This window comes from Zosterops lateralis, assembly GCF_965231275.1.
Source record: "Zosterops lateralis genome assembly, chromosome: 18".
In the NCBI taxonomy this organism is placed as follows: Eukaryota; Metazoa; Chordata; class Aves; order Passeriformes; family Zosteropidae; genus Zosterops; species Zosterops lateralis.
Genome location: NC_139778.1, coordinates 2,821,474 through 2,847,327, shown reverse-complemented (window position 1 = coordinate 2,847,327; position 25,854 = coordinate 2,821,474). Strand labels below are relative to the sequence as shown.

General features: G+C 57.2%; 1 protein-coding gene across 5 annotated transcripts; it reads left to right on the top strand.

The window, feature by feature from the left end:
- The first annotated feature begins 218 nt into the window (after positions 1-218).
- RNF157 (ring finger protein 157) lies at positions 219-24,856 on the top strand. Of its 5 annotated transcripts, XM_083874507.1 has the most exons (20): positions 244-350; positions 5,393-5,511; positions 9,430-9,518; positions 9,982-10,128; positions 10,675-10,792; positions 10,893-10,959; positions 11,116-11,159; positions 11,548-11,595; positions 11,858-11,929; positions 12,433-12,592; positions 13,405-13,517; positions 13,830-14,068; positions 14,163-14,271; positions 14,468-14,579; positions 15,006-15,205; positions 15,338-15,403; positions 15,705-15,753; positions 17,224-17,334; positions 21,936-21,976; positions 22,461-22,524. In XM_083874507.1, exons 1-19 carry the CDS (start codon positions 263-265, stop codon positions 21,974-21,976), a joined length of 1,992 nt encoding a protein of 663 aa, XP_083730633.1. In that variant the 5' UTR covers positions 244-262; the 3' UTR covers positions 22,461-22,524. The 5 variants fall into 5 exon arrangements, with proteins under 5 accessions (XP_083730635.1, XP_083730633.1, XP_083730632.1 ...); XM_083874509.1 differs by lacking the exons at positions 21,936-21,976; positions 22,461-22,524 and adding an exon at positions 17,947-21,715 and having other exon boundaries at positions 219-350; XM_083874506.1 differs by lacking the exon at positions 21,936-21,976 and having other exon boundaries at positions 22,461-24,856.
- The last annotated feature ends 998 nt before the right edge of the window (positions 24,857-25,854 follow it).

Sequence of the window (25,854 nt, the reverse complement as noted above, 5' to 3'; positions counted from 1 at the left end):
GCAGCGGCAGCATCCCGTCCCCTGACCCCCCCGCCGAGCCGGGCCGGGGCGGGCCGGGGCGTGCGGGCTGACGGCGGCCCCGCCCCGAGTGTCGCAGCCCCGCGGTGGGGCGGAGGCGGCGCCGGGCGCGGCGCGGAGCGGAGCGGAGCTGAGCGGAGGATGCTGCGGGCCGGGGCCGCCGCCAGCCCCGCTCCCGGCCCCCGTCCCGGCCCCGGGCGGGAGGAGCCCCCGCCGCCCCCCGCCCGCTGAGCCCGGCCCGGCCATGGGGGCTCTGACCAGCCGGCAGAACGCGGGGGTGGAGGAAGTGGATGTCCCCGCTAATTCCGTCTACAGATACCCCCCGAAATCCGGTGAGCCCCGGGGGTGTCGCGTCCCGGTGCCGCCGATGGGGAGGGAAACAGGGGAGCGAGGCACGACCTTGCTCCGGCCGGGGGTGACCCCGCGCACCCCAAAGCAAACGGGCAGGGGGGACACCCTAAAAATCCGTGTCTGGTGCGGGGCGCCCTGCGGGAGGGATGGGGCTCACCCCTCTCCGGGCGCCCCTTTGCCAGCGCACCCCGGTCCCCAAACTTGGCTGAGTTGACGCGACTTTAATGACATTATTGTCACAATTATTTCTGTGGCCGCGCTCTGCGGCACCGCGCTCCGGAGACGCTTTGGGTAGCCGGTTACTCCGGTGCTGACCGCTCGGGAAAATCCTGGGTTTAAATTCCCGGGAGGATGAGGGAGGCTGGGCTGGGAGGGATTGGAGGGGATCCCTCCTTCCCAGGGCTCTGCCCCATCGGAGCACCCCAGCCCCTGCCGTGGGGAGCCCTCCCCTGCCCGGCTGCTCTCCCCGCCTGGAGCCTTCCTGGTGATGCATCTCCCGCTCCCCAATCCGGCCCTGTCTCAAACCTTGTGCGTGACCTTGGAAAATCCGTCCCTCCCCTCTGTGCCTCACTTTCCCCTGCCAGGGCCGGGCCGTGTCCGAGCGGGGCCCGCCGGGGAGGGAGGGGTGGTGGGTCCAGCCCTCGGGTGGGCAGCGCTCAGAGCCGCAGAAATACCGGCCCCGGTGGGGGATGCCCCGGAGCCCCGTGCGTGCCTGTGGGGAGATTGCACAGGATCCTTGCAGCGCTAAATATTATTAATAGGTAACTATTTTGGTAGTTAATAGGATAAGGTAAACGGTCGGATCGCTAGCGCTGTGACAAATTGCTCACTAATTACAACTAAAGACCTCCTTAGCAAGAATTACAGCCAACACAAACCCTGTGCCTGTCCTGAAAAGCTGTGCTTGCCTTTTTTTTTTTTTTTTTTTTTTTTTTTTTTAATCTAAAATAGGTTGCACAGCTGGCTGGAGATGGCTGATCCTTGGCAGCCTGGCCTCCTGCAGGGCTCACCCAGCTCCCCCTTTTAATGTTGTTTCAAGGCCTCTGTCACTTTGATGCCAGGCTGGACCAGCCCATCCAGGGGATTGCTCTTTGTAGGGATGGTGTCTCCATGCATTACAGGTTTTTCCCTTGGGACTCCATTTTTTTTAGGGGCTCTTGAAATATCTGGATACAAAGGGGTAGAGGGGGCAAGCACACCCAGCTGAGCACTTCCAAACTTATCTCAGCTGGCAGAGGTCACCAGGCTGATGCTTAACTCGGGCTTTCAGGGAGAGCCTGGGGCTCCTGGCTGTGCTCAGCTGGCCTGGTCCCACTGCTGGGCTCTGGGCAGAGCTGGGGGAATGGTCCTGGTGCTGCCCAGGGTCCTCGAGAGAGGGGCAGGAGGTGCCCAGGTGACACAGCCATCTGCACTGGGATAAGGGCAGGCTGGTGGCCCTGGGAGATTATGGCTGGTGTGCCTTTAATCCAAGTGGGATTTGTCTTCAGCACTGCTGGCAGCCGAGGGAGGACGTGCTGGGCAGTGGAGCTGATTCCTCTGTGGCAGCAGTGCTTCCTTCACCTCAAAAGCCGCCTGGAAACAGCCTGGGAAATGTGGTCCTGGAGGGGAATCTCATGGGACCCTGGGGCATTTTCCCTCTCTCTGTGGATGTGGCTCTGGCTGTTGGACTGTAGGATCTCTCGGGATGGCCAGTGCAGCCCATGGGAAGCGGGCAGCTGTGTCTTGTCCCAGTTTAGCATCTTCCCATCCTGAGGGTCCCATCCCCTCCAGACAGGGTGTCAATGGGATTAGTTTAACCAGAGCTTTAGAAACAAAGGCTGAGATTTATTTCTGTGGCTGCCACTGTGAGGGAGAGCCAGCAGGGCTGAGGTGGAGCCCACTGCCTGGCTCCTGGGATGGCTTTTGGGGCAAGTCTCCAGCTTTCAGCCCCTGGCCCCAGCTGAGGTTGGCACTGAGCTTCCCTGGGGTGCAGGGGACTGTGAGCAGGGCCCTGGCTGGGGGCAGGAGCACAGGGATTAATCCAGCACTGACACTGCCCAGGTAGTGGCAGTGCCATGGTGTGTGAGGGCTGACGCAGCAGTGCTGGGGACAGGTCTGCTGTCAGCTCTGCTGGCTCTGGCTGCCCGCTTTAGAGCATGGAATTAAATAATGGGCTGCCCAGGGGCAGGAGCACCCAGAGCCTTTAACCAGCCCATCGCAGCACCCTGTGCTGGCACCTGCAGCTGCAGGGTGTCCCTGTGCCAGCACTGTGCCATGGCCACTCCTCTGAGCTGACCAAAAGATGTATAAACCCAGTGCTTCCCTCACCAGGAGTGTGTGGATGAGCTGGGAATGAGCTTTTCTGTTTTAGCAGCTTTGGAGAGTGAGGCTGTGACACTGGAGAGCCAGAAGCTGCAGTACCAGAGCCCAGCAGGGCAATGATGGCTTGGGGCACAGTGCAGGACATGTGTCACTGCCTGCCAGGGCCACGGGCACAGCACACACGAGGGTCTTCACCCTTCTCTGTCACCTGGACAAGGTGGCATCGATGGCACTCATGGGGAAAAGGAGCTGACAGCTGGTGCCAGACATGTCCCATGTGCTGGTGCCAGCAGATGTGCAGACACAAAGAGGTTTTTTTTGCTGGGAACCTCAGATAATTTGGGTTCATTCCTCCTTTCCAGCAGCCGCTCTGTGCAGCCCTTCCCGAGATGTGGCTGTCCTTGACAGGCTCTCCTTCCCTGGCAGTGGGCGTTGGATTTACACTCAGCCCATAATAAGGTGGCTGTGGCTGGGAAGGTGCTTCCCTGCTCTGCCCCCCAGCCATGTCCAGGGAGTCACTGACACACTCCTGCCCATGCCCTGGGCTTTCCTGTGCTGCTGCTTCCCTGGAAAAGCCTGGCGTGACTCAAGCCTCGTGTTTAACAGCAAGGAGGACCTTTCCTGGGAGGGAGCACAGAGCTGGTTCTGCCTGCTGTCAAGAGGGAGTTGAAGCCTCTGGAAGATGTGCTGGGATCCTGCAGCACCCAGGGATGCTCCCAACCCTTGGCAGGGAGGCTGGGTGATGGCAGTGTGGTCCTCACCTGCTCTGCCCATCTTGCAGGAGCCCCCAGCACACACTAAACAGTGGCTGGGCCAATCACAGAGAGCCTGTGCTCCATTTTCCAGCTTTTTCTCAGTGCTGGGGTGGCTTTTCTCCATGTTTAAATGTAATTTTTTTGCCATCTCCTGCTCTTGCTCCAGGTCGTTGTCAGGAAAAGCTCTGGATGGCCCCATTCTCCCCTGGCTGTGCTGTTGCAGGCAGCTCCGAAGGCACTTTGCTCTTGGGGCTTTTTTTTCCACGTGGCCAAGTCCTTCCAGGCGAGCTGCCTATAAATTATGTACATGGAAAATGGGACCTGAAAGCAGCAGGCATCAATAATTGATGGTCGACGTTTGCCAGCGGGCTCACAGCATCCGGGCACCCCTGTGCCACGGGGCCTGGGGACAGAGCTGTGTGACCCCACTCATCCCCCCTGGCCTGAAGTTAGGTTCCCCTTTACTCCTCCCCTCGGGCTTTGGGCTCTGTTTTGGGTTTAAGTGCAGTATTAAAGCTGATCCAGCCCTGGACAGTCCCTGCCTCTGCTGGAAGCTGGTTGCAAGCTCTGACCTCAGTACCCACAAGCAGAGCTGCAACCTGGGCTTAAGCTCCTTTATCTGTGGTCCCCAAGTGTTTGGTTTTGAGGTGTCCCCCAGGGGGGTGCAGGTGGATCTGTGCTGGTGGGTTTGGGGCTTTTATAAGCTAAACCCTATCCCTGGGCTGTCAGGATGCAGGACACTGTGTCCATGTCTGACTGACTCCTGTGCTTCTGCTCACCCCTTGCTGCTGCCCCATCCCTTTCCCTTTCCTTGTTTTCCCACCTCAAGTCTCAATCCTCCTGCCTGGCCAGTTGCTGTGCCACAACATGCTTTCCCCATACAGCCCAGATCTCAGGGACAAGGAGCAGGCACTGGTTGGCTCCTGCCCGGGCTGGAGGAAATTCTCCTCTAGTGCAGAAGTGCCTGACCTGGGGGCTGCTTCCAGCTTGGGGCCAGGACATTCCAGTGTTTTGGCTCTGTGAGGGAAAATGGAACCCTGGTCATTGCCCAGTGTTCATCAGAGCAGTGTGGAGCACTCTGCAGGGCAGGTGCTGACCTCCTGGAGGGTCTACAGGACCCCAGAATCCTGCCTCCTGCAGGTGAGCCCTTCTTGGGGAAGGCTGCAGGCTGACAACTGACAGAACTCGGTTCACTTGTGCTTTGCCCACCTTCCTGGTGGCAGCTGCAGCCAATCTGGGCAGTGTCTGGCTGTGCACACGCTGCCTTGGGTGGCACACAAGGTCTGTGACATCCTTTGGGCAGGAGCAGCCCTGCCTGTTTTGAGGGCTGGGTCTGTGCTGCCCTTCCCGGGGATGTGGAGCCAGCCTGGCTCCTCCGGGGCTTGCAGGGTTCTCTGGCAGGTCAGGCTGTGCCCCTGCCTCTCCTGCCTCCTCGGGGCATGAGCTGTTGTTCATGGCCAGGATTAGCTCTGCTCTGCTGCCCCAGGAGCCGTCTCCTCTTCCTCCTCACAGACCAGGATCTGTGTGCTCCTGCCAGTGCAGGGATGGCTCAAGGTCAGGGTGACCTTGGGTGGCTCAGGCCATTCTGGGACTCACAGGGATTTCCCAGAGAGGGAAAGGGGAACAGGCACTGGTAAATCCCACAGATGGAGCAGCCCCCAGGACTAACACCATGGGGCTGGACCCCTGCACCAGCCTCTCCCCATCCCAGCTCTGTGTGCCCAGGCTTGGATCATGGTGCTGAAGTGGGTGGGATGCAGGAAGAGGGGAGGGCAGGGAGTGTGGCTCCTTGGCAGTCTCTGCCTTCCTGGAGGCTCTCAGCGTGTGAGCTCAACCAGAAAGGCTCCCAGCAAGGTGACCCTGGGGACAGAGTCACCTCCGAGCCATCGATCCGGTGGCTTTGTGCCGCTCCATTGCCCGGCTGAGCCTCCCCCTCTGCTCAGGCGCTCACTCTGTTTTCATTTCAGGGAGTTACTTTGCCAACCACTTCATCATGGGCGGGGAGAAGTTCGACTCCACGCACCCCGAGGGGTACCTCTTCGGAGAGAACAGCGACCTCAACTTCCTGGGGAACCGGCCTGTGGTGGTGGGTACCAGCGGGGCTGGGGGGGATCTGGAGCACAGGCAGATCTTCCCAACCTGGTTCTGGCTCTGTGTGCCATGGGGTGTGTGGGACAGGGCTGCTGGCTGTCCCCCTCCACGGGCAGAGCCAGCCAAGCCTGCCTGGAGCAAGCTGAGTGGATTCTCTGATGGCTCATACAGGGGTTGGGTTCCTGCTGCAGCCTGTCCTCTCTCCAGGACTAATGGTGAAGGGCACTTGGGCTGATTTAATCCAACTTCTTTTTCATTCCCTCTCCAAGAGCTGTGTTTTCTCTTTACCTTCCCCATCTCATCCAGGAGCCATATCCCAGACAGGAGGGCACATGGTGGGGGGCTTAACACAGGGCTGCTGGTGGGGTTCAGGGTAGTAGAGCAGCTTGGATAGGAACACATGAAATTACTCCCCAGGCTCTATCAAGAAAGGGGAAGAAATAAAATAAAAGTAAAAAGGCAAGGGTAGGTTGAGGCTGGGGACAGCATGGATGGGTTTTGCAGTGCTGGGTGCTGCCAGCTCCAGCTGGTCTCAGGGCACAAAGGAACCTGGCTGGAGGGGGATCCCTACGGCCCAGGCTCCTTGAGGTGTTTTTTTTGTGCTTGCTGCCTTTGGAAAGGGAGGAAATGAGAGCAGGGATTCAGCCTGGGAATAATGTCCCCCTCTCATCTGAGTGCCTACCAGCAGTGGCTGGAGGAGTCTGGGAGGTCAAGTATTCAAAAGATTCAAGGTGAGGACTTAAAAGTCACCAAAGCTTTTCTGTCAAGTCAAGATAAACTTGCCTGGTGCTTTGGCCCAGCTCTCAAGTATTGCCTGCTGCCAGCAAGGTTCCTGTTTATTCCTTGGAACTGGCTTTGGTAGTGTTTTGGCAGCATCATGTGGTCCTTCAGCAGGGAAGTGTCCAGCCCTGGGCTGTGCCAGAACAGGGATCTGGGCAGAGCCAAGGTCAGGAACACCCACAAAGCACATGAACACTGGGTGGGCAAAGGCAGTGCCTTTCTCTCCATCCTCTGCACTTCCCTGGAAAAGGAGAAATCAGCACTCAGGGTCTCTACCAACAGCGAGTGTTGAGAAATCCTCTTGATTACAGTAAAAGCCTCTAAACTGCCCAGTGAGCAGTTCCCATGTCAGCAGCACCGACAGCAGAGCAGCAGGGAAGGCAAAGGAACAGCTTGGAAACAGCAGAGAGAATTAATACAGCATCACAAGCTAAACTGTTTTGCTCCGGTTTAATTACCGATGGCTCTGGGCTGCAGAGCTGTGACCAAAATCCCGTCTCCCTGGGGAGCAGGGGGGCTCTGGGCTGGACTTTTGGGTCAGGCCAGTTTTGGGGGCTCAGAGAGGAGCTGGGGAGGATCTTTGTTGGTTTTGTGTCCAGGCAACACTTGAGCCTCTCTGATGCTGCATCCAAGTCCTGTCCTGTTGCTTCTTGGCTGCGATACTTTTGCTTTCTGGCCTTCTGTGAGAGCCCTGGTTGGGCTGGAAACATTAAAGATGGCCACTGCTTTTTGGTGGGAGATTAATTTTGGGTTCCTTGAGAATGAAGGGCCAGGAGATCTCGGAAGAATTGTGTCCCAAGTCCTCTGTGAGCAGAGGACTTTGAGCTATGAACAGACAGGGATGTGCAGGGCAGCTGGAGGCTGTGCAGGTTCTCCCCTCCATGGATACATGATAATCTGGATTTTCCAGCTGGGAACAGGTTCCCAAGGGCCTGGGAAGGGCGTTGCAGGTTTAAGTAGCTGCCACCATGCAGGGGCTAAGGAGCAGAGGAGCTGCTGGAGGCACTCAGAGAGCACAGGGGAAGCCAGGAACTGTTGAAATGTGCCACTGGGTTTCCCTGCCCACGCAAAGCTGCTGGGGTTTACTTGTAGAAAAACCCCAAGACAGACTTTTGAGGGTGGTTTTTATTTCACTTTAACAGAAGCTGGCCTGCACCAAATGTTGCTACAGGCACGTGGATGACATTCTTAACTTCACCGCAACCATTATCCATTTTTTTTTTTTCTGTTGTGTTTCAGCTTGATTTAAAGTGAGGAGATGCAAAACATCCTGTGAATAGCCCCTTTCTGATGTGCAAAATCTGGCTTGTAAAATTTAAGGGAAAAAAAAAATCATCCAACCACCCCCAGAAAGTGCTTTTCACACGTGGGAGTGAAAGAGCCCAAAGTGGTTTCTGCAGCACAAAATTTGCCTGCGGCACTTCCCCGTCCTGCCCAGCCCAACGGCCCCTGTGGGTGGCACCCAGGGGACCTGGCTGTCCTTTCCCTCCTCTGTCGCCCACCCCTGGCTGCTGCAGCAGGAGGGGGGATGCACCCATGGGTGCTTTCCCTGCCAGGGCTGGTTTGGGTACCGTTTCACTGGGTGAGGTGCAACAAAGCAATTTTGGATGACTTCATTAGTTTGAACAACAGAGGATGTATCACGACATGGCACAACATGTCATAACATGGTTCAGCTTCAGCCTGGAGCATGTTCTCACTCTCTCCCCTCCAGCTGCAATGGGTGACTCTGCAGGTGCTCAATTCTGCAGGTGCACATTTAGTGACTCATAAAAAAGTTCGTTAACAGCAGTTTAATGACTCTGCTGCCTTTTCCCCCTCCTGGAGAGAATGACAGCAGTGGGATGCAGTTCTACACTGCTGGGAATTCATCTCCAAAGCCTCTGATGCCATCAGCCATGCTGTGTGCAGCCCAGGCTTTGATGTGCCTTTAGTGGCACCTGTGGGATCAGAGCTGTGGGATGGCTGGATGTGGTGATGGTGGAGCAGGGATGGGACAGAGCTGCACTGAGGGGTTGTGCCAGCTGCCTGTCCCATCCTGTCCCTCTGAGCCAGCACAGGTCCCCCAGTCCCATCCATCCTGGTCTGCAGGGCTTTGGGGACGGGAAAGGTGATGATGGCTTTGAGGACAGATTAGGGGATGATGTGAGAGCACCAGGAGTGAGAAATGGGAATCTGGCTCCCTGCAGGGCATCCCCAAGTGCCACCTGCAAATTCAGTCTTGTCCCCTTGGTATTGGGGTGCAGTGGGTGCCTCGGTGAGGGACAGTGGGACACTCTTCCCTCTCCAGAGGCAGTAGTTGAGGCTCTTTGACCATCTGCCATCCCTGATGGCACCTGACACCCTCCTGGCTCTGGCTGTCCCCTGGCACATGGTGGCAGCTTGCCAACGAGCTGGGCCTTAATCAGGGCTGATCCCTCCTGGAGCTAAACCTACCTGGGAGATGGAGAGAGGGCAGGTGGGTCCTGCATCCCTTCCCCACTGCCCTCAGTCTCCTTTGGGTGACTGCAGTGCCAGGGAGAGAGAGTCCCCTGGGTGCCACCGTGTCCCCTCTCCCCAGGGAGCCCTGTACCCCCTGTCAAGTGAACAGAAAGGACTGGGAAGGACAATGTCACCTTGGAGGAGGGATGCTGCTGCTCCCTGCCTGCTCCTGCCCAGACACCTTGCTGGCTCTCTGTTTTGGGCATGGGGCTGACAGGGATCCCACCACCCAAATCCCATCCACCACAGGGAGGAAACAGGGACATTTGTGCCTGTTTTTTCTCAGCTGGTGGGCAGAGAGGGAGCTTCAGCCTCTCTCTGCCCAGCCTCATCCAGCAGCATAAAAATCCATCAGCAGCTACCTGCCCTGTGCCCTACATCCCCCTTGCCCTCCAGCCCCTCTGTGTGTTCCCTCCTCAGTGAAACTGTCCCTGCTGTCCTGGGCTTGCTGTTTGTGGAGGGGTGTCCCTGTCATGGTGCTGCCTGGTACCCAAATGCCAGCAGGAGCTGCAGGTGCTCAGAACCCATCAGGATGCCTAAGCCACCCCAATTCCCTCTGTGGGGTGTTGGGTTTGGGTCACTGGGGGGTCCACAGCCACCATAGTCCCCCCCTGTGTCCCCCCTGCCTTCACTGGTGTCTCTCTTGTCCTAGTTCCCTTATGCTGCTCCACCTCCTCAGGAACCCGTGAAGACCCTCAGGAGTTTAATCAATATCCGCAAGGACACCCTGCGCCTTGTCAAGTGAGTCCAGGCACCCATGGCCCTGAGGGAGGGAGGGAGGGAGGCTCCAGTGGGTGCTCCCAGGGATGGATGGTGGGCACAGGGCTGCTCCCATTCCAGGAGGGATGAGCCGCTCTCTGAACGTGCCCTTCCCCTCCTGTCTCCCGCATGCCAGCACAGGCAGTGCCGCAGGATTAAAGGAGTTTAGCGCTGCCTTTGAAGTGCTTTGCTTCTTCTTCCTCCCCCACCTCCCAAAGGCTTTGCTGGAGGGAGGCTGGGGATTGCGGCAGGGCCCTGAGATTCGGGATTATGGCTCAAATCTGTCTGCGGTGCTTCCCAGCCTGCAGGCGTGACCTTGGGCGTGCCAGGCACTCCTGGTGTGCCTCAGTGTCCCCTGATGGAGGGCAGCAGCCCCTTTTGGTGCCGAGGGGATTAGTCCTGGCACACCCCAAGGCCCGTCTCCTGGAGCCTCTGTGCTCCCCAGGTGCTCGGAGGAGGTGAAGACCCCGGGGGAAGAAGTGAGCAAAGCCAAGGTGCACTACAACGTGGAGTTCACCTTCGACACGGACGCCCGTGTGGCCATAACCATCTACTACCAGGCAACTGAGGAGTTCCACAATGGGGTGGCCAGGTGAGAGGCCCCAGCCAGGCCTGTGTCACACTCCAGCTTGGCCTATGTCCCCACAAGGCTGGTTTGTGTCCCTGGCTGGTGGACATGGAGCCTCCCTCCCTGAGCACCTTTCCCCTTCAGGACAGGGAACAGCTGAGGGTGGTGCTGAGATTGGAGGGGGGCTCCTTGTTTCCCCCAGGGGCCACCACCAGGTCCTTGCCAACCCCTGCCACCTCCTTCCCTATCACATCCTGCTCCCTATTTTTACCTTCAGATCAGAATAGAGACCAGGGGAAATAATTTCCCCCCCAGACCCTTCCAGGCTGGCTGTGGAGTTGTCCCTGTCCCCTCCTATGCTGTGTTGTCTGCCCTGTGTTTACTTTACCTTGTGGATTATTTTAGCCCTTTTTAGAACTTCTTACCTCAGCCCCAAGAGGCATCTGGGAGGGGAGGTGACACACACACACCCCCCTTCCCATTTTCCTGGCATCTCCATGATCTGGGGAGAGCAGGAGGAGTGTGGGGACCCCCGTGGTGCCCTGACCCTGTCCTCTCTCCACGGGCCAGCTACACCCCCAGGGACAACAGCCTGCAGTCGGAGACGGTGCACTACAAGCGGGGGGTGTGCCAGCAGTTCTGTGTGCCCTCCCACACCATCGACCCCTCCGAGTGGAGTGAAGAAGAGGTGGGTCCCCCCAGCCCCGACATCATCCCATGGAAAGGGAGGTGGGATGAAGCCTCAGCAGTGCTCCATCTCACCAAGTCCCTCCCTTGTCTCTCTCCAGCTGGGCTTTGACCTGGACCGCGAGGTTTATCCCATGGTGGTGCAGGCAGTGGTGGATGAAGGAGAGGGTGAGGAGGGGGTTCCTTGCTGGGATGGCCTTTCCCAGTTTGCTGGCACTGTGATGCCAGCTGGGCAGAGCCTCCTGCTTTTCCTCATCTCTGCTGTGGCTCTGCCCATCGCCCTGCCTGTCCCCTGAGCCCTGTGTGTTCCTTTGTGTCTTGCAGAGCACAGCGGGCACTGCCATGTGCTGCTGGCCACCTTTGAAAAGGTAAGTGCCCAGCTGGGGCCATCCTCCCCCCCACCTCCATCACTCACCAGGTCCAAGAGCCTGGAGAACTCCTGGGAATTGGGATGGTGCTGCTGGGCTGGGAATGTTTTGGGCTGCTCCTCAAATCCTGGGAGTATTCCCTCATTTTAAGCACACAGTTCTAAGGCATTTGTGCTCAACTCCATCTTCCTTCCTCCAGCAAGTTCTGGCTTTGCAATGTGTGTGACCTCCCACAGCTATTTGGTGCTGGGCTGTCAGGAAAAGCCAGAATTCCTGCAAAACGGGCTTTGTTGGGAGTGGGGAGGGGGCAGTGGCAGCCACAGGGTGGGTGGGTGTGCTGGCACAGCAGCCCAGGGGTGCCCACCCACGTACTCTTTCCTCCCTCCAGCACAGTGATGGCACCTTCTGTGTGAAGCCCCTCAAGCAGAAGCAAGTGGTGAGTGTTGGGGTGTCCCTGAGCTGCAGGTGTCCCTGCACACCCTGCAGGGAAGGCACTGAGGGGTTTTGGGGAGCCCCAAATGCCCCAAGCCTCTCCCAGCCTTGCCCCTGCCTCCCAGGGAATGCAGTTTCGAGGTTATCAATGCAAAGAGAACCCTTGGATGTTGGAGGGAGGAGGGCTGGCCCAAGCAGGGGGCTGGGAGCTCAGTGGCTCTGGGCAAGGTGTCTCTGCTCCTCACCCCTTCCCCATGGGATTGCAGGTGGATGGTGTGAGCTACCTCCTGCAGGAGATCTATGGCATCGAGAACAAGTACAACACACAGGACTCCAAGGTGTGTGCCTGCATCCCCCTGCCTGTATCCCAGGGTTCTTCCCTCATCCCTTCTTCCCTTCCCCTAGCACAGGTCTGGCCACTGAAACATGCTCAGGACAAGAGTTTGCAGCACAGCACAGAGCTAGGGATGGCTGGGGACACTTTGTGTTGGCATCAAAGCTGATGGAGGCAGAAAACTGAAGGATTGAGCTTTTCCCCCCATCCTTTGTGGTCCCTTGGGGGAAGGGTGATGCCTTAGATGGGGAGCATGGGGCTCAAGGCATGGGATGTGCCCTATGCTCTGCTATGTAAGAACTGGGGTGAAAGTTGGGGTTTCTGTTTCCTTTGGCCTCATCTCCCAGTCTCCTGGAGGAGAGGAATGAGGTCCCAGGGGGGCATTTCAAGAGCAGGCAGCCCATGGACACAGGCACAACTCTCTCTGAGCATCCAGCCAGTATTTTAGAGCACCCACGTGGGTTGGGGACCCCGAGGCTGAGCAGTTCCCCCGTGTCCCTTGGGCAGGTGGCCGAGGACGAGGTGAGCGATAACAGCGCCGAGTGCGTGGTTTGCCTGTCGGACGTCCGGGACACCCTGATCCTGCCCTGCCGCCACCTCTGCCTCTGCAACACCTGTGCTGACACCCTGCGCTACCAGGCCAACAACTGCCCCATCTGCAGGCTGCGTAAGGCCCGGGGGGAGCTGGGGTGGGCTGCTTGGCTTCTCTGGGAATGGGCTGGCATCTCTAGGAATGGGCTGGCATCTCTGGGAACGGGCTGGCATCTCTGGGAATGGGCTGGCTTCTCTGGGAATGGACTGGCATCTCCCACCCTCGAGCTCTGCAGTACCTCTAGCCCCACTGGGGATGCCCCTCTGTAACAGTGTGTCTTTTTGGGAGTGCAGCTAAGGCCTTTCTAGATCTCAGTCAGCCTCTCCAGCAGAGAAACTGCTTGAGAAGAATTCAGGCAGCAAGTCAAGGTCGCACATCCACACAGGTTACAAGGCTGGCTCAGCAGTGAGGCAGAGGACTCCCAGCCCCAGATTAATTTCCAGCAAGCATTTATTTCATGTGCTGAAGGTGAAATCCAAAGCCAAAGAGAGGGACCATGTGGATTTTCTCAGTTATACAGGGTCTCAGGTTCATGGGTGGTACAAGGGGCAGGGCAGGGGGCAAGTGACCATAGGGAAGAGAGGAACAGGACATGAGACCCCACTGCCAATGGGGAAACAGGGAAAGGGGATACCATGGGGTGGGTGATGGACTTGCCAAACCCAGAGAGAAAATTGCACAATGTTTGCAAGGAACCATGGGGGAGAAGCCTTTTGTTACACCTAGGATATCTTTAATCTTCGCTTTTCCAGGGCAAGGCACTTGGAAATTCCTTTAATGCATAAGGGACTCCACACCCCTCTTGGGAAATGGGGTGTCATTTTTTTAACAGGTCTCCTTTCAATGCCGCGTTTTCAGCCCTCCCCTTTTTCTCCCTGCTGCCGCAGCTTTCCGAGCCTTGCTTCAAATCCGAGCCATGAGGAAAAAGCTGGGCCCCCTCTCACCCACCAGCTTCAACCCCATCATCGCCTCGCAGACCTCCGACTCCGAGGAGCACTCGGTCAGTGCCTGGCTGAATGTGGAACCCTGGCCTCTTCCACCAGGATGGGGAGGTTTGGGGATCCGTGTGTCTCTGAAGAACAGAGTTTGTTTATTTATTAAAAATTCGTCTTGCAAAAAATGCAGGGTTGATATTACAAAAAAACAAAAAAACAAAAGAAAAAAAAAAAGAAAAAGAAGAAAAGATTTCTGGCAGGGTGTCCATTCTCTAGATCTGAGCTTCTTCCTGGGGCATCTTGATCCCACTGGGAGTGAGGGGATCAGCAAAAAGCGACCCAGGGAGGATCCTCACCCCATCTCCTCCTCTCCCCAGTCCTCGGAGAACATCCCCCCGGGTTACGAGGTGGTGTCCCTGCTGGAGGCCCTCAATGGGCCACTGACGCCGTCGCCGGCCACGCTGCCCCTGCGAGCTCTGGGGGACCCCCCAGGTGTGGGGACCCTGCCCTCCTACGGCACCGAGGGCCCCCTGCCCCCCCTGAGGGCCCTGTCACCCCTCGAGCGCCTGCCCGACTGCGGCCCCCCGGGGCTCAAGCTGAAGAAGAGCATCTCCAAGTGAGTACTGGGGTGGGTGTGGGGGTCTGGGGTGCTCAGGGGGTCTGGGGGATGTCGGCAGGGGTGAAACTCTCTGCTTTGCCCCTTTCGCCAGGTCCATCTCACAGAACTCCTCTATCCTGCCCGAAGAGGAGGATGAGAAGTCGTGCACTGAGTCAGAGCTGAGGGTCTCCAGGAGGAGATCCCCAGCCCAGCATGAGGAGGTGAGCACTGTCCAAAATGTGCTGGTGAGGAGTGGAGACACTGGGGGGGCAGCAGGATGGGGGAGGCTTGGGATCAGAGAGACTGGCTGGGGTTGCCCCTCCTGGCTCTTGCTCCATCCATAAGGATGCCTGGAGGAGATGGGCCAGCCATGCTGTATATCCCCCATCCCATCCTTCCCATGGGCTCCTCTTCCAGGAATGTGGTGCAACGCCAGAGAGTGAAAACCTCACCCTGTCATCATCTGGAGCCATCGACCAGTCCTCGTGCACTGGGACACCCCTCTCCTCCACCATCTCTTCCCCAGAAGGTACAGCATGGAGGGGCTCGCAGGTGCTGGCAAGGCAGGAGAGTGGCATTGTGATCTCAGGACTCTAACACTGTGCAGGGATGCAAAGAAGGGTGACATGGCCTCTTCTTACCCTGCCATGGGCATTGGATGGATCCCTGGGGCGTCACCTCTGCTTTGCCACCTGTAGATCTGGAGATGGGGATCATGGAGTCACTGATAATGCCTGCTTTGTCACCCTGTAGACCCAGAAACTGGGGGCTGCGAGCCCTGGGGACCTGCTGCTGGGAGCTTTGCACCCAGCACATCTCTGTGGCATGTAGCCAGTCCTTCCTTGGCATCTCACACCTCCTCATTAGCCCCTCTTCCATTAGTGGGTGCTGTGCCATGACCCCCACCAGTGGGTGGGGGGGTCCAGCAGCCCCCTCAGCCCCTGCTCTCCCCCAGAGCCCGTGAGCAGCAGCCTGGCTCAGTCCGTCATGTCCATGGCCTCCTCCCAGAGCCAGCACTCCCAGCTCAGCACCGACACCGTGTCCTCCATGTCTGGCTCCTACATTGCCCCTGGCACGGAGGAGGAAGAGGAGGAGGAGGAGGGTGACATGCTCCCCTCGCCTGCGGCTGCAAGTGCCACAGCCTCTGATGGAGAGGTAGGGACTGGGGGTTGTTGGTGGAGTGCAGGTTGGATACCTTCCCCATGGGATGTAACTGCTTCTCCAAAGCCACTGGCACTAGATTTTTTTTTTTTCCTTCCTTCCATCTTTCCCACCTTCCTCCTACAGTCAACACCTGTGGAGTCCCCGGATCTGAATTTTGTCAGCATTTCTGCCGAGGAGCGCGATGCCGAGGTAACCATAACTATCCCATGAGGAACTGGGAGCTGTGGTGTCACCTGGCACCGTGGGGGGGTCCCAGTTGTGCCCATGGAGGGGGAAGCTGGGCAGCTGGCACCACATTCCCCCAGGGCTGGGCTGGGGAATGGGCTGCCCACACATCCATGTCCCTGCGGGCTGCCCTGGGGATGGATGAGGTAGTGCCCCACTGAATCCATGGAATCCCCTGGGCCAGAGATGTTCCCCCAAAGGGACCTGGGAACAGCCCCTGGCACAGCTCTGGGCTAACACTCACTGCCTCTTGCCTGTGCCACAGGGCAACGATGTGCTGGAGGACGAGGACGCCTCTCCCACGCAGGAAGACGGTAAAAGGCCCTGGGTTGTTGTTGTCCCCTTGCTTTCAGCTCACTGTCACCGCGAGTGGGGGGTCCCACTGTGCTCTCCCCAGCTCCCCCACTGCCATCAGGGAGAGCCCTGGGGGACTCCGTGGGCACTGGAACCAGGGAAACATCTCTCACAACGGGGACACCCACGGAGGGGCTGAACAGCAGTGGGTGGGGAGAGCCAGCCAGCCACGGGGACCCCAGAGAGCTCAGTGTGGGACATGAAGCACGGATGGTGTGCAGGATCCAATGGTTTTTCCAATGAGCCAAATGGGAAAGAGACTTCTCTCTCTGTGCTTTTTCCCTCACCAAGATCTTTTCTCAAACCTCTGAAACTCTCCCCTGTAGAAATCAGTGTCTGGGCTGATTCCCATAGGAAGGGGCTGCAGAGCTGTTCCCTCTGGGATGCTTTCCTCACTTTCTTTGGCCTGTCCTCAATGTGCTTTCACAAATCAACACATGCACATTGAGGGCTCCTCTTGCCTCCTCCCTTGAGCTCAGACAGCCAAGGAAAGAAGTGGTCACCTCTAATCCAACTGCCCTGGATTGCATTTGGGCAATAGGGAGGCCCACGGTGTGCGCCCTCCCACATTTCCAAGTCTCTTTTTAGCAAAAATACGACAAAACTATTTCCCCATCCAACCCGGATGCTCAGCCAAGCTGGAAAGCAGGAACACCCATGGAACACCCATCCCCAAATCATGGCCTCTGACCTGCAGAGAGGCTCATGCTGATGGGGAGATTCAAGTGTAACAAACAGGAACAACCAGGGGCTGTGGTGGACATCCATGGGCATCCCACCAACTCTGGGAGCAGGATGGCCTTTCTCCTTAGGACACAGTCTTGTGCCTGTTCTCAGCAGGGCTACTGGCACATTTGGGAACATCCCTCCTGAGGTTTAGTCACCTGCATCTGATGGATGCAGGTAAGAACCTGGAGGCTGATCTCTTGTAGAAGCGATGCTAAGGAGCAGAGTTACCTCTCTCATCCCCAAAAGCCTCCATCCCCCCCTGCAAAAGCTTGGCTACGGCTTCTTTTGCCCCACGCATCCAGCTACTGCCTCTTCCTGGCATCCACGCAGCTCTCTTTGGTGCCAGAGAGGCTCCTGCAGGAGGTAATGGGTACCACCACAGCCTGGCTGTGCCAGAGGGAAGGTTTGGCTGAACCCTGGGCAGGTTCATGCGTGTGCCCGTGGTCGCATCGTCGCTGTTCCGCTGCCTCCGATGCGGCCGGCGCGAGGGAAGGAGCTGCTTGGGCCGTGCCCAGGCATTATTGTCCACTCTTCACCCGCTCCCACCTGGATGCATCGTTTCTATGTCATTTTTTTTTTGTTTTGAAAGAGGCTGGAGAGGGGAGAGGAAAAGCCCCAGAAATCCCACCCCCCTCAGTGCTAAAAAGGCAACGTCGAGCCCCAGCCCGGCCGCGGCGTTAACTGCCTTAACTCCCTTCCAGGCCCGAGGACAGGCGCTTTCCTCGGTCTGAGGTGTGACAATAACAATGACATGGGCATCGCACACGTGAAAGCGCTGGACAATAAACTGTGCTCTGAGGCCTGCTTACCTGGTGAGTGGCCGTCTGCTGAACATGAACTTGGGGTGGGGGGGACAGTTCCGCTCTTCCCTGCATCCCCCCAGCCCTTTGCATCCATCCCTCCTCTCCCATCACCATCATTGGCCACTGACATCCCCACCAGGTTGTCCTCACTGCACCCCTCACCCGTCCCTCCACGGGACTGAGCACCAGACCCGTCACCCCCTGTAGGTCAGGGTGGCCTGTCCAGACTGGGCTGTCCCCAGGGGGCTGCAGACTTGCCTTGCTGGGATTCTCTGTTCCTGGGTCAGGGGGCTGCTGGCACCCCAGGAGGCACCAGTCCTCCTTAGGAAGGGGTTGTGTGGCACAACTGTAGCCTGCTGCAGACTTGTGGTGGGCACAGCAATATTTTGCATTGGGATGTGATCCACAGGCAGTCCAGCTGCACAACAGGAGCTGCCTGCCTTGTCCTCCTCTTCCTCCCAGGCCAGGGAGATGGGGTGTGTCCGTCAGGTCATCTTTCTACAGAGCCCCAACATTCATCCATCCTTCCCATTTCTTCATGCTTTCTCCCCCACCCTCCTTCCACTTTGGTTTCCTCCCAGCCTCTCTCCATCCCTTTTTTTTTTTCTTCCTTCCCCCCAGGCTCCTCCGTCTGCGTGAAAGTTCATGTTCGCTCTGTGCCAACACGGTTTTCTCCACCCACGCTTGTGCCCCTTCCCTGCCCAGAGTTGCCCAAAGGTGACAAATGTATTGAACACCCCTGGCCCCTGTGTGGAAGGGGGCAGTGGGCTGGGGACCCTGCCCAGCCCTGCAGGCTCTGCTTCCTCAGCCTGTGTGTGGGGAAACGAGCCCAAAAGCCAAGACAACACCCTCCATGGGGTCTCTGTCAATACATTTGTGGACATGTTGAAAGCAACTCTGCCTCTGCCTTGCCCCTTCCGTGGACTTTGTGGCAGGTCCCAGACCTGCAGCAGGTGCTGGAGAGCCAAGAGGGTGGGTGAAACCCACTGGAGGAAGGGGAAATCCTTTTTTCTCTCCAGCTCCATTGGGAAAGCCTCCTCTCCTGCTGCCTTGCCTGTTCCTGGTGGTTTCTGTGCTGGAGAAACACGGCTGAGGCTCTTGGGGAGGAACAGGTGCCTGCCACAAAAGCCCTGTGTCCCCCCCATCACCCTCTGCCAGCAGCTGGCTGAGACCTGCTGGCCTAGGGGGGCTGGGGAGGGAGCTGTGGGTGTCCCAGCAGCACCTCTGCTTTTCTGGAGTGCTGGAGAGCCTAGCAAAGCATCCCTTGGCTGTGGCAGTGGCCAAAGCCATCCTTGACTGCATCTGTCGGATTGTGCTGGGGGGAGGATGAGGAAGGGAGAGCTTTGCAGCCCAGATGGCTCCGGCACAGGGTTGAATTCTCGCTCTGCTGTGAGATGTGCACTGGCCTTGTCCCCTGCCTGGGCTGGGGTGTAGGAGCTGGTCCCTGGGCTGAGCCCAGCCAAGGATGCCTTTTCCATCCTTTGGCCATCACACCTGTCCGTGTGTCTGGCAGCTGCAGCCCTTGGCACGAGCTGTGCTGCACGAGAGAGGTGATCCAGTCTTGGCATTCTGGGGGAAAACACACCTGTGGGGACCAGGGGCAGAGGAGCTGCAGAGTAGGGGCTTTGGGGCTGTCCATGGTCCCCTGAGAACAGCAGACACAATGTTCTCTATCCCTTTTCTCTCACTGTAGGATACAAGGCATTTTTTCCATGTAATAATAGACAGTAATCACTGTTTTCTGACTTTCCTTTTTGAGTTGTACCAGTTTGTGTAGATTAGGATGTTCCAGAAGTTTTTAACCAGAGTAATGTCCATTCCAGTAAGGATTGGAGACAAGGTGTCATATAACATATCTAACATACCTTTTGGTGCACAGTTTTTGATAGGGAGCAGCTGAAGTCACACCCTGCCGTACAGGTGAAGTTACAAACACATGGATTCAAGTGGTTACACAGCTGTATTTTTGTGTTATCCACTGCTAAATTGTCCCAAGGGGTTCTCAGACACACACACCCTTATGCTGTGGATACTGGGATGCATCTGGGGTCATTATCAGGAGATATTTTGAAATGATAGACACAGTTTTGTGTCCAAACACACACCTTAGGCTATGAAAATATTATGTTCACATATAAACCCCTGCCATTATCTCACCACACAACCATCTACATCAGTGGTTTGCCATATATGTGTATGATTGTTCTTAAAAGCCCATGTTGAATGTTCCAATGGATCAAATCCCATTTCTACCACAAGGATTTGGTGCTTGGTATATACAGAAGCACTGTGTATTGCTAAGACAAATGCTGTGACCTTACTAGTGATGGGGACATAAGAAATTTTGATTAAAGACCACCAACATTGAAATGCCCTTTCAAATTCTTTCAAATTTCAATGAATAAAAGTCCCTTTTCCCATTCAGTGACAATCCCTGAACTGGTAGAGTGTAACCACAATGGAGCTGGAATATAGCTGAGTGCTGAAGACACTGCTTTGAGCAATTTCCAGACCATCAGCCACTTGATCATTAGCATTTGGATATTTTTGATATTTGAAGCTAACCACTGTGGGTTTCCAAGAGCAGATAAGGAAGACCTTAAAGGCTGATTTGTGGTGTTCAAATTATTAATGGTTGCACCCAATTGATCAGTCAGAGTTTCAAGACTGATACTGTTCAATATTCCTATTCTAGTTCCCAATATATCAGTTAGATGTGCAAAGTAACAGCCTCTGGTTTAGCCAGGAAAACCACCCAGTAGAGGAGGTACCTGTAAAAGATGAATGTTTTGGTCTGATAGCAGAAACATTGGTCTGCATGTCTTTAAGGACTAGGATTAAACAGTATTTGTTGTTGTTCAACCAAATTGACCTTGAAATGTTTAGAGAGGATTTTATAAGTTTTGGAGAAGTTTTTGGAGCAGTTATGGAGGGCATGCTGAGCACCCTTAAACCCTCTAGGTACAGTCAGCTTCTATATCATAAGGAGATAAGATCAGTATTTTGTCTTTAAATTTACAGTCCTTTAGGCTCATGGTGAGACAGACTGGGGGTGTTCCACACTTTGTGGTTTTGTTTTGGCTGTATAGTTCATAACATTTCTCAGGGCTTGTACGCAGTTCATGACAACCCCATTCACTGATTGTAGCGAAGGCAGTTGCATCCTGGCCCTTGAGATCTGTGGTGATCAAGACTCTACATCTAAGACAGCTTCCAAGCTGGTGACATTTGATAATGATGTTTTTCGTCCTCTCTGTAATGGATGAAGGCACAGGATGTGGTTCCTCAAAGCTTCTTTTGAAATCTCTGCAGATTTCAGTCTGGTGGGAAAGAGCTTTGGGAGGAGGCGAAAGTCTCCATCCCAGGGATTTCAGGACATGAGGTTTAACTAAAACCTATAGATCCATGTCCCTGTGTGGATCCTGCAGAGTGTGGGTTGCAGGGGCTGTCCCCAGGGTTCAGAGCATCCTCTGGCCACAGCCTCTGCTGGGGCAGGGTGGTAAAAACAGCTTTGGGAAGAGAAACTGGGCAAAGGCATCTGCCAGAAAGGCTGGCACTGAGGTGGGGGGGCTGGGGAGCTGCTGAAGAAAACCTGAAATGCCCTGAGGGCTCTTGCTGATTTAAAGCCACAGATGCTCCAAGCTGTGAGCAGTGGGCTGGGAGAGCTGGTTGGGTTTCACCAGGATGGGACTGGGGAGCTGCTCTGCCCAGGGCAGGTCTGCCAGCTGCTGACAGCAGGGGAGACCCCTCCAGCAGCACAGGGGGTGGGAGGTGGGTGGGCACAGGGCTGACAGCCTGCTCCAGGGCCAGACCACGTCCTGCTGCCCCAGCCTGGCTCCTCAGCAGCCTCACAAGGGTGCACTGAGCAGAGCTGGGTCTCTGCACTGGAGCATTGCAGTGACTTAGGCAATATCAAGCTCTTAATGGGATTTCCGTGTGCATGTACATGTGGTCCTGTTTAATTATCCATTCCCTCCGGGATCTGCAGACTTAACATGCCTCGCTCTCCAGCCTGAGCTCGCCATGAAAAGCCAGTCGAAATGGCAGCTGTCACCTCCCATAAATCAGCAGGCAGCAGGATTTTGTTGCTCCCCCTCTGAGAAAGCCTCAGCCCTTGGCCTTGGCATGCCCTCACACAGTCCCTGTGGCTCAGAGCTGCCCTGGGCACAGGGCTGAACCTGGCTGGAGGGTGCAGCCAAGCTGCCTGAGGGGTGCACCCCCTTCCTAAGGGCACCACGCAGCCTCTGATGGGTTTGGTGGTGGGACACAAGCCACGAGCTGAGCTCTGCCATCACCCTGCCCCAGCTGAAGGGCACTGCCTGAACTGGGGCCCTGCAGCCGGAGAGAGGCGTGTGGGGACCCAGCTGCCCCCCACCCCCAGCATGTCCTCCCCTCGGTTCCCTTGGCACGAAACCCCGGGAGGCTCCACGCATGGGGACCCCTCTCCCTGTGCCCTGCAGCAGCCCCCCGGCCCCGTTTGCAGACGGTGAGACCCCCCAGGCCCCGCGGTGACCCCGTTTGCTGGCTCGTGTGCATGTCCCCGTGTCCCCGTGTCCCCACGCCGCCGCTCCCGCCTTCACCATGTGCCTTCTGGTCTCTCCTGCCCGCAGCCGCCGTGCCGGACTCCTGCCCCATTAACATTGAGGAATAGGTGAGACCCCCACGAGACCCCCCAGAGCTGCCCCCGCCTCGTGCCGGGTTCCCTGGGGGGGTTGGCACTGGGGTGTCACCCTTTGCTGGTGGCCCCCTCCCTGCCCAGGCCTGGGGACATCCCTTTGTGCCTGAGCTGCAGCCCCACAGGGCACCTGCACAGCCCCACAGGGCACCTGCACAGCCCCACGGGGCTCTCCCTGGGCAGAGGGGGGCACAGGCACAGGCAGCCCCCCTTGTTTGGGTCATTTAAACCCAGCTGAGCTCCCCGTTTGGCCTCAGCATTCCTGAGAAATTGGGGCTTTAAGGGGCTCCCCCAGCCCGGAGAGGTAAGTGCAGGCCCCAGGCCTCACTGCAGCCAAACCCCACCGGGAGGCCGGGGAGGTGGGCGTCGCTTTGGGAGAATAAATCGCATCCCGCATGGAAAAACGAGCCGAGTGCACAGTGAGCTTTGGGAGCCCCTAACTCCCGTTTTCTCCCCGCAGGCCCAGAGGCAGCCAACAACAACGTGGGGCTGCAGCAGCCGTGGCCCTGCCGCCCCCCCGGCCCCCCCCAGGCAGCGGCCGCCCTGCCCGTGTGAGGGCTCGGCCCCGGGGGGGCACAGAGCCCCTGCCCGCCCACAGGGACCCTGCTGTCTGGGCACCCTGGGCATCACCACCTCCACCCCTCAGCTGTACCTGGACTGATTTTCAAAAGAAAAGAGACGGTAACCTCGTTTTCCGTGGGGGCTGAAAGCCATGTCACTTCGGAGTCCCCCATCAGCACCTTCCCATTCTCCAGCCCTAACGGGGCCGGGCTGGGGTCCCCTCCTGCCCCCTCCCCGGTCATCTTACACCCCCAGGCTCCTCTCCAGTGTGTGGAGCAAGATGGGACAGGGTCACCTCACCAAGAGGGATCTGGGATGTGGGTGGGTGGGGACAAAGGGAGGATGATGTTCAGGGCTGTGGGTTCAAGGATGAGTGTTGGGATTGACATTCTTGGTGCATGAGCTGGTGACTTTCATGGGGGGCCGGCCCCCCCCAGGTTTGCTGGCCCCCGCCCCTGCCCTGCCATGTGCTGTCCCCATGCCATGGGATGTCCCCATTAATGCACTGGCAGTAGTGGTGCCCTCAGAGCTCCCTCTGCTCTCCTCCTGAGCAGCACCTGGGCTCCTGGGCCTGGCCCTGAGGTTGCTTTTCCCCAGGGGTGGGCAGGAGATCTGGTGCCACCCCCCAGCCCTGTCACCAGCCCCTGGGGCATGGATAATTTATCCTCTCTGTCTTCCGCCCTGCTGTGACCTCAGGGCTCTGGGCTGCGCCCTCTCTCTGGAACAAGTGCCAAAAGTGTCACCCCCATCCCACCCGCCCTGCCCTCCTCATAACACTTTGTAGCAAGGGGTGGATGAGGGTGTGGGAGCTGCCCCCATCTCCATCCCCATCCCTCTGGCCAGCTTTGGGCTGACAGCATAAGTGGATTTTGCTCCAAGGGCAGACACCAAGGAATAGTAAAGGAGGAGGGATAAAGCCACAGACCTTGGGGGCCTGGTGGGACCACTGGCAGAGGCCAGGCTCCACTCCAGAGAGCATCAGGGACAGTCAGGAATCACTTGGAGGAGCATCAGACCCTGCATCCCAACCTACCGGGCTCTGGAGCTGTTTGGGGCAGCCCAGGGTGGGAAGCTGAGCCTCCCTTTTCCCCAGCTGGTTTTGTTACATGGCTATGACAGCAAAGGCCACCTCAGCAGACACAGCTGCCTTTCAGAGCCACCTTAGCACAGAGGTGTCCATGCACTGAAAGCAGTGTCCCTGAGGGGTGTGTGTGGGAAGCAGGTTCCCAGTGCCATCCCCGCGGCAGAGCATGGGCTGTGCTGATGATGGCTGTGGCTCCTAAAGAGGGATGAAGCCCCTTTGGGAGCTGGGAGGTGTTTTCTCTGCCTGGCTCACAGCCAAGGCTGTGGTAGCTGCCTCCTCTGTGGCCCCAGTGTGGGTCCTGCCAGAGGTGGGTTTGGAGCAGCCATCCCACTGCTCTCTCCTCAGGGCTGGCTGTCTCCTCTAAGCTCAACAGCTCCCAAATTCCTCCCTGGGAACCGAGGGCTGGGTGCTTGATGTGAGGGGGTGACATCTCCAAAACGCCATCGTGTGGCATGCAAGGTGGGAGCTGCAAACAGCAGGGAGGGCTGCAGTGGTGGGGACAAGACTTGTGTCCCATCTGGGGACGTGCTGGGTGTCCCAGCCCCAAGGAGCCACAGCACCACCCAGGGAGAGCTTTGGAGGTTCACCATCATGCTAAGCTGAGAAAATCACAGCAGCCATCTCTTCCCTAAGTCTCCAGCATGGGCAGGGGAGAGAAAATCAGGCTCTCGGGGCACCTCGTCTACCAAAGCCCAACCTTCCTCATGGTTTCAAAGGGGACAAGGACAGCTGGCCTGGCACCCTGGCACAGGGTGCTTGTGGCTGACAGCAGAACAAGGAGGACTTAGGAGCGACCGTGAAGGTTTCTTGGCCCCTCTGAGCGGTGTCCCCGAGGCTGCAGCAGGGACCAGACCAGCTCAGAGGGTGGGCGCTGCCCCTCGCTCAAGAGCGACCGCGGCTCCATGGAGAGGAGCCGGGAGGAGGATGCTGCGGCCGAGCAGTGCTGCTGCAGGGCTGTGAGCAAAGAATCCATCCTCTGGGTGGCACAGGAGAGACGGGATTTGGGCAGGAGTGACACCAGTGCCGTCCTCGGCCACCCAGAAGGGATCAGGGGCAGGCAGGAGCTGCCAGCGCAGCCTGGGGTGGGAGGTGACAGCCCCTTGTTCCAGTGAGCCGCGTGTCAGGGATTGAAGGAAGGAAACCAGATTTGCTGCTTATGATTTTGCTTTGAGCATGTTTTGGATTTTAAGAGTATGTTTAATAAAGGGTATCTTACGTCGACAAAGTGTCCAGAGTCATTTCATGGTTTCAGGGTGAGGGCAGTCGGGGTTTGGGGGACTGGGTATGCAGAAACCCTTTTTGGCTGGGAGCACTCACTCACCTGTCACCAGGTACCTTCTCCAAAACAGCCCAGCTGATTCATATGTCCTAAAACACTTCCCAAGGTCCCTTCCAACCTGCATTCCCAACTATCCTGAATCCTGCCAGGAAGGAGAAAGGACAAATGCAAACTAAACCTCTGCAGGAAGTGTGGCCTGGGGTAGAGGCATCTTCCTGGTGTGTGGTGTGGGTGGCCCCTATCACTGCTGGGATGAACGAGGACACCCAGAGGGAACTTTTCCTGGAGGAGAAGAGGAGCAACAAAGAGCTGGGAGCTCATGCAAGAGAAATCCCTCGAGTGCCGGGAAGAAAATGTGTGCTGGGAGCTGAAGTCTTGAAGGTGAGGAGAGCTGTAAGGGGGGTTATAATCTGAATTTAGTAGAAGGAGCTGATGATGCAGGGGGGAAAGCAACGTGCAGCTGAATCAGAGTCAAAATCAGAATCAATCCATTTGGAAAAGACCTGTGAGACCATCGAGTCCAACCCATGACCGAACAAGCTGGGGGGAGTGGCTTGCAGATGGTCAGATCCTTCAAAGGGATCCCTCCCTGGCCTCCGTTAAAGCTCTCGGAACAGCAGTTAGGGGGCAGGGATATCCTAGAGAAGCCTGTGACTGTAATTTTTAATATTAAATGAAGGTAGACTTCATCTTTATTTTTGAAGTCTGCCAGCCCCCCTTCAGCTTTGCCCCCATCGCTGTTGGTGCATCAGGAGCAAGAAATAGGATGGGGGCACAGGTAGGAGGAAAGGGCTGAGGCTGCCCCTGGAGGGGCAGGACACAGGTTTTCATGGAACCATGAATGGTTTGGGTTGGAAGGGACATTAGAGATCATACAGTTCCAACCCCCCCACACCACAGGCAAGGACACCTTCCACTATCTCAGGTTGC

Excerpts from the sequence above, each read along its gene's own strand:
- RNF157 (XM_083874509.1), top strand. The coding sequence starts at position 263 with ATGGGGGCTCTGACCAGCCGGCAGAACGCGGGGGTGGAGGAAGTGGAT. Across the intron at positions 14,069-14,162 it reads CTGAAGAAGAGCATCTCCAA|GTCCATCTCACAGAACTCCT; the intron begins GTGAGTACTGGG and ends CCCTTTCGCCAG. Across the intron at positions 15,404-15,704 it reads CCGAGGAGCGCGATGCCGAG|GGCAACGATGTGCTGGAGGA; the intron begins GTAACCATAACT and ends CCTGTGCCACAG.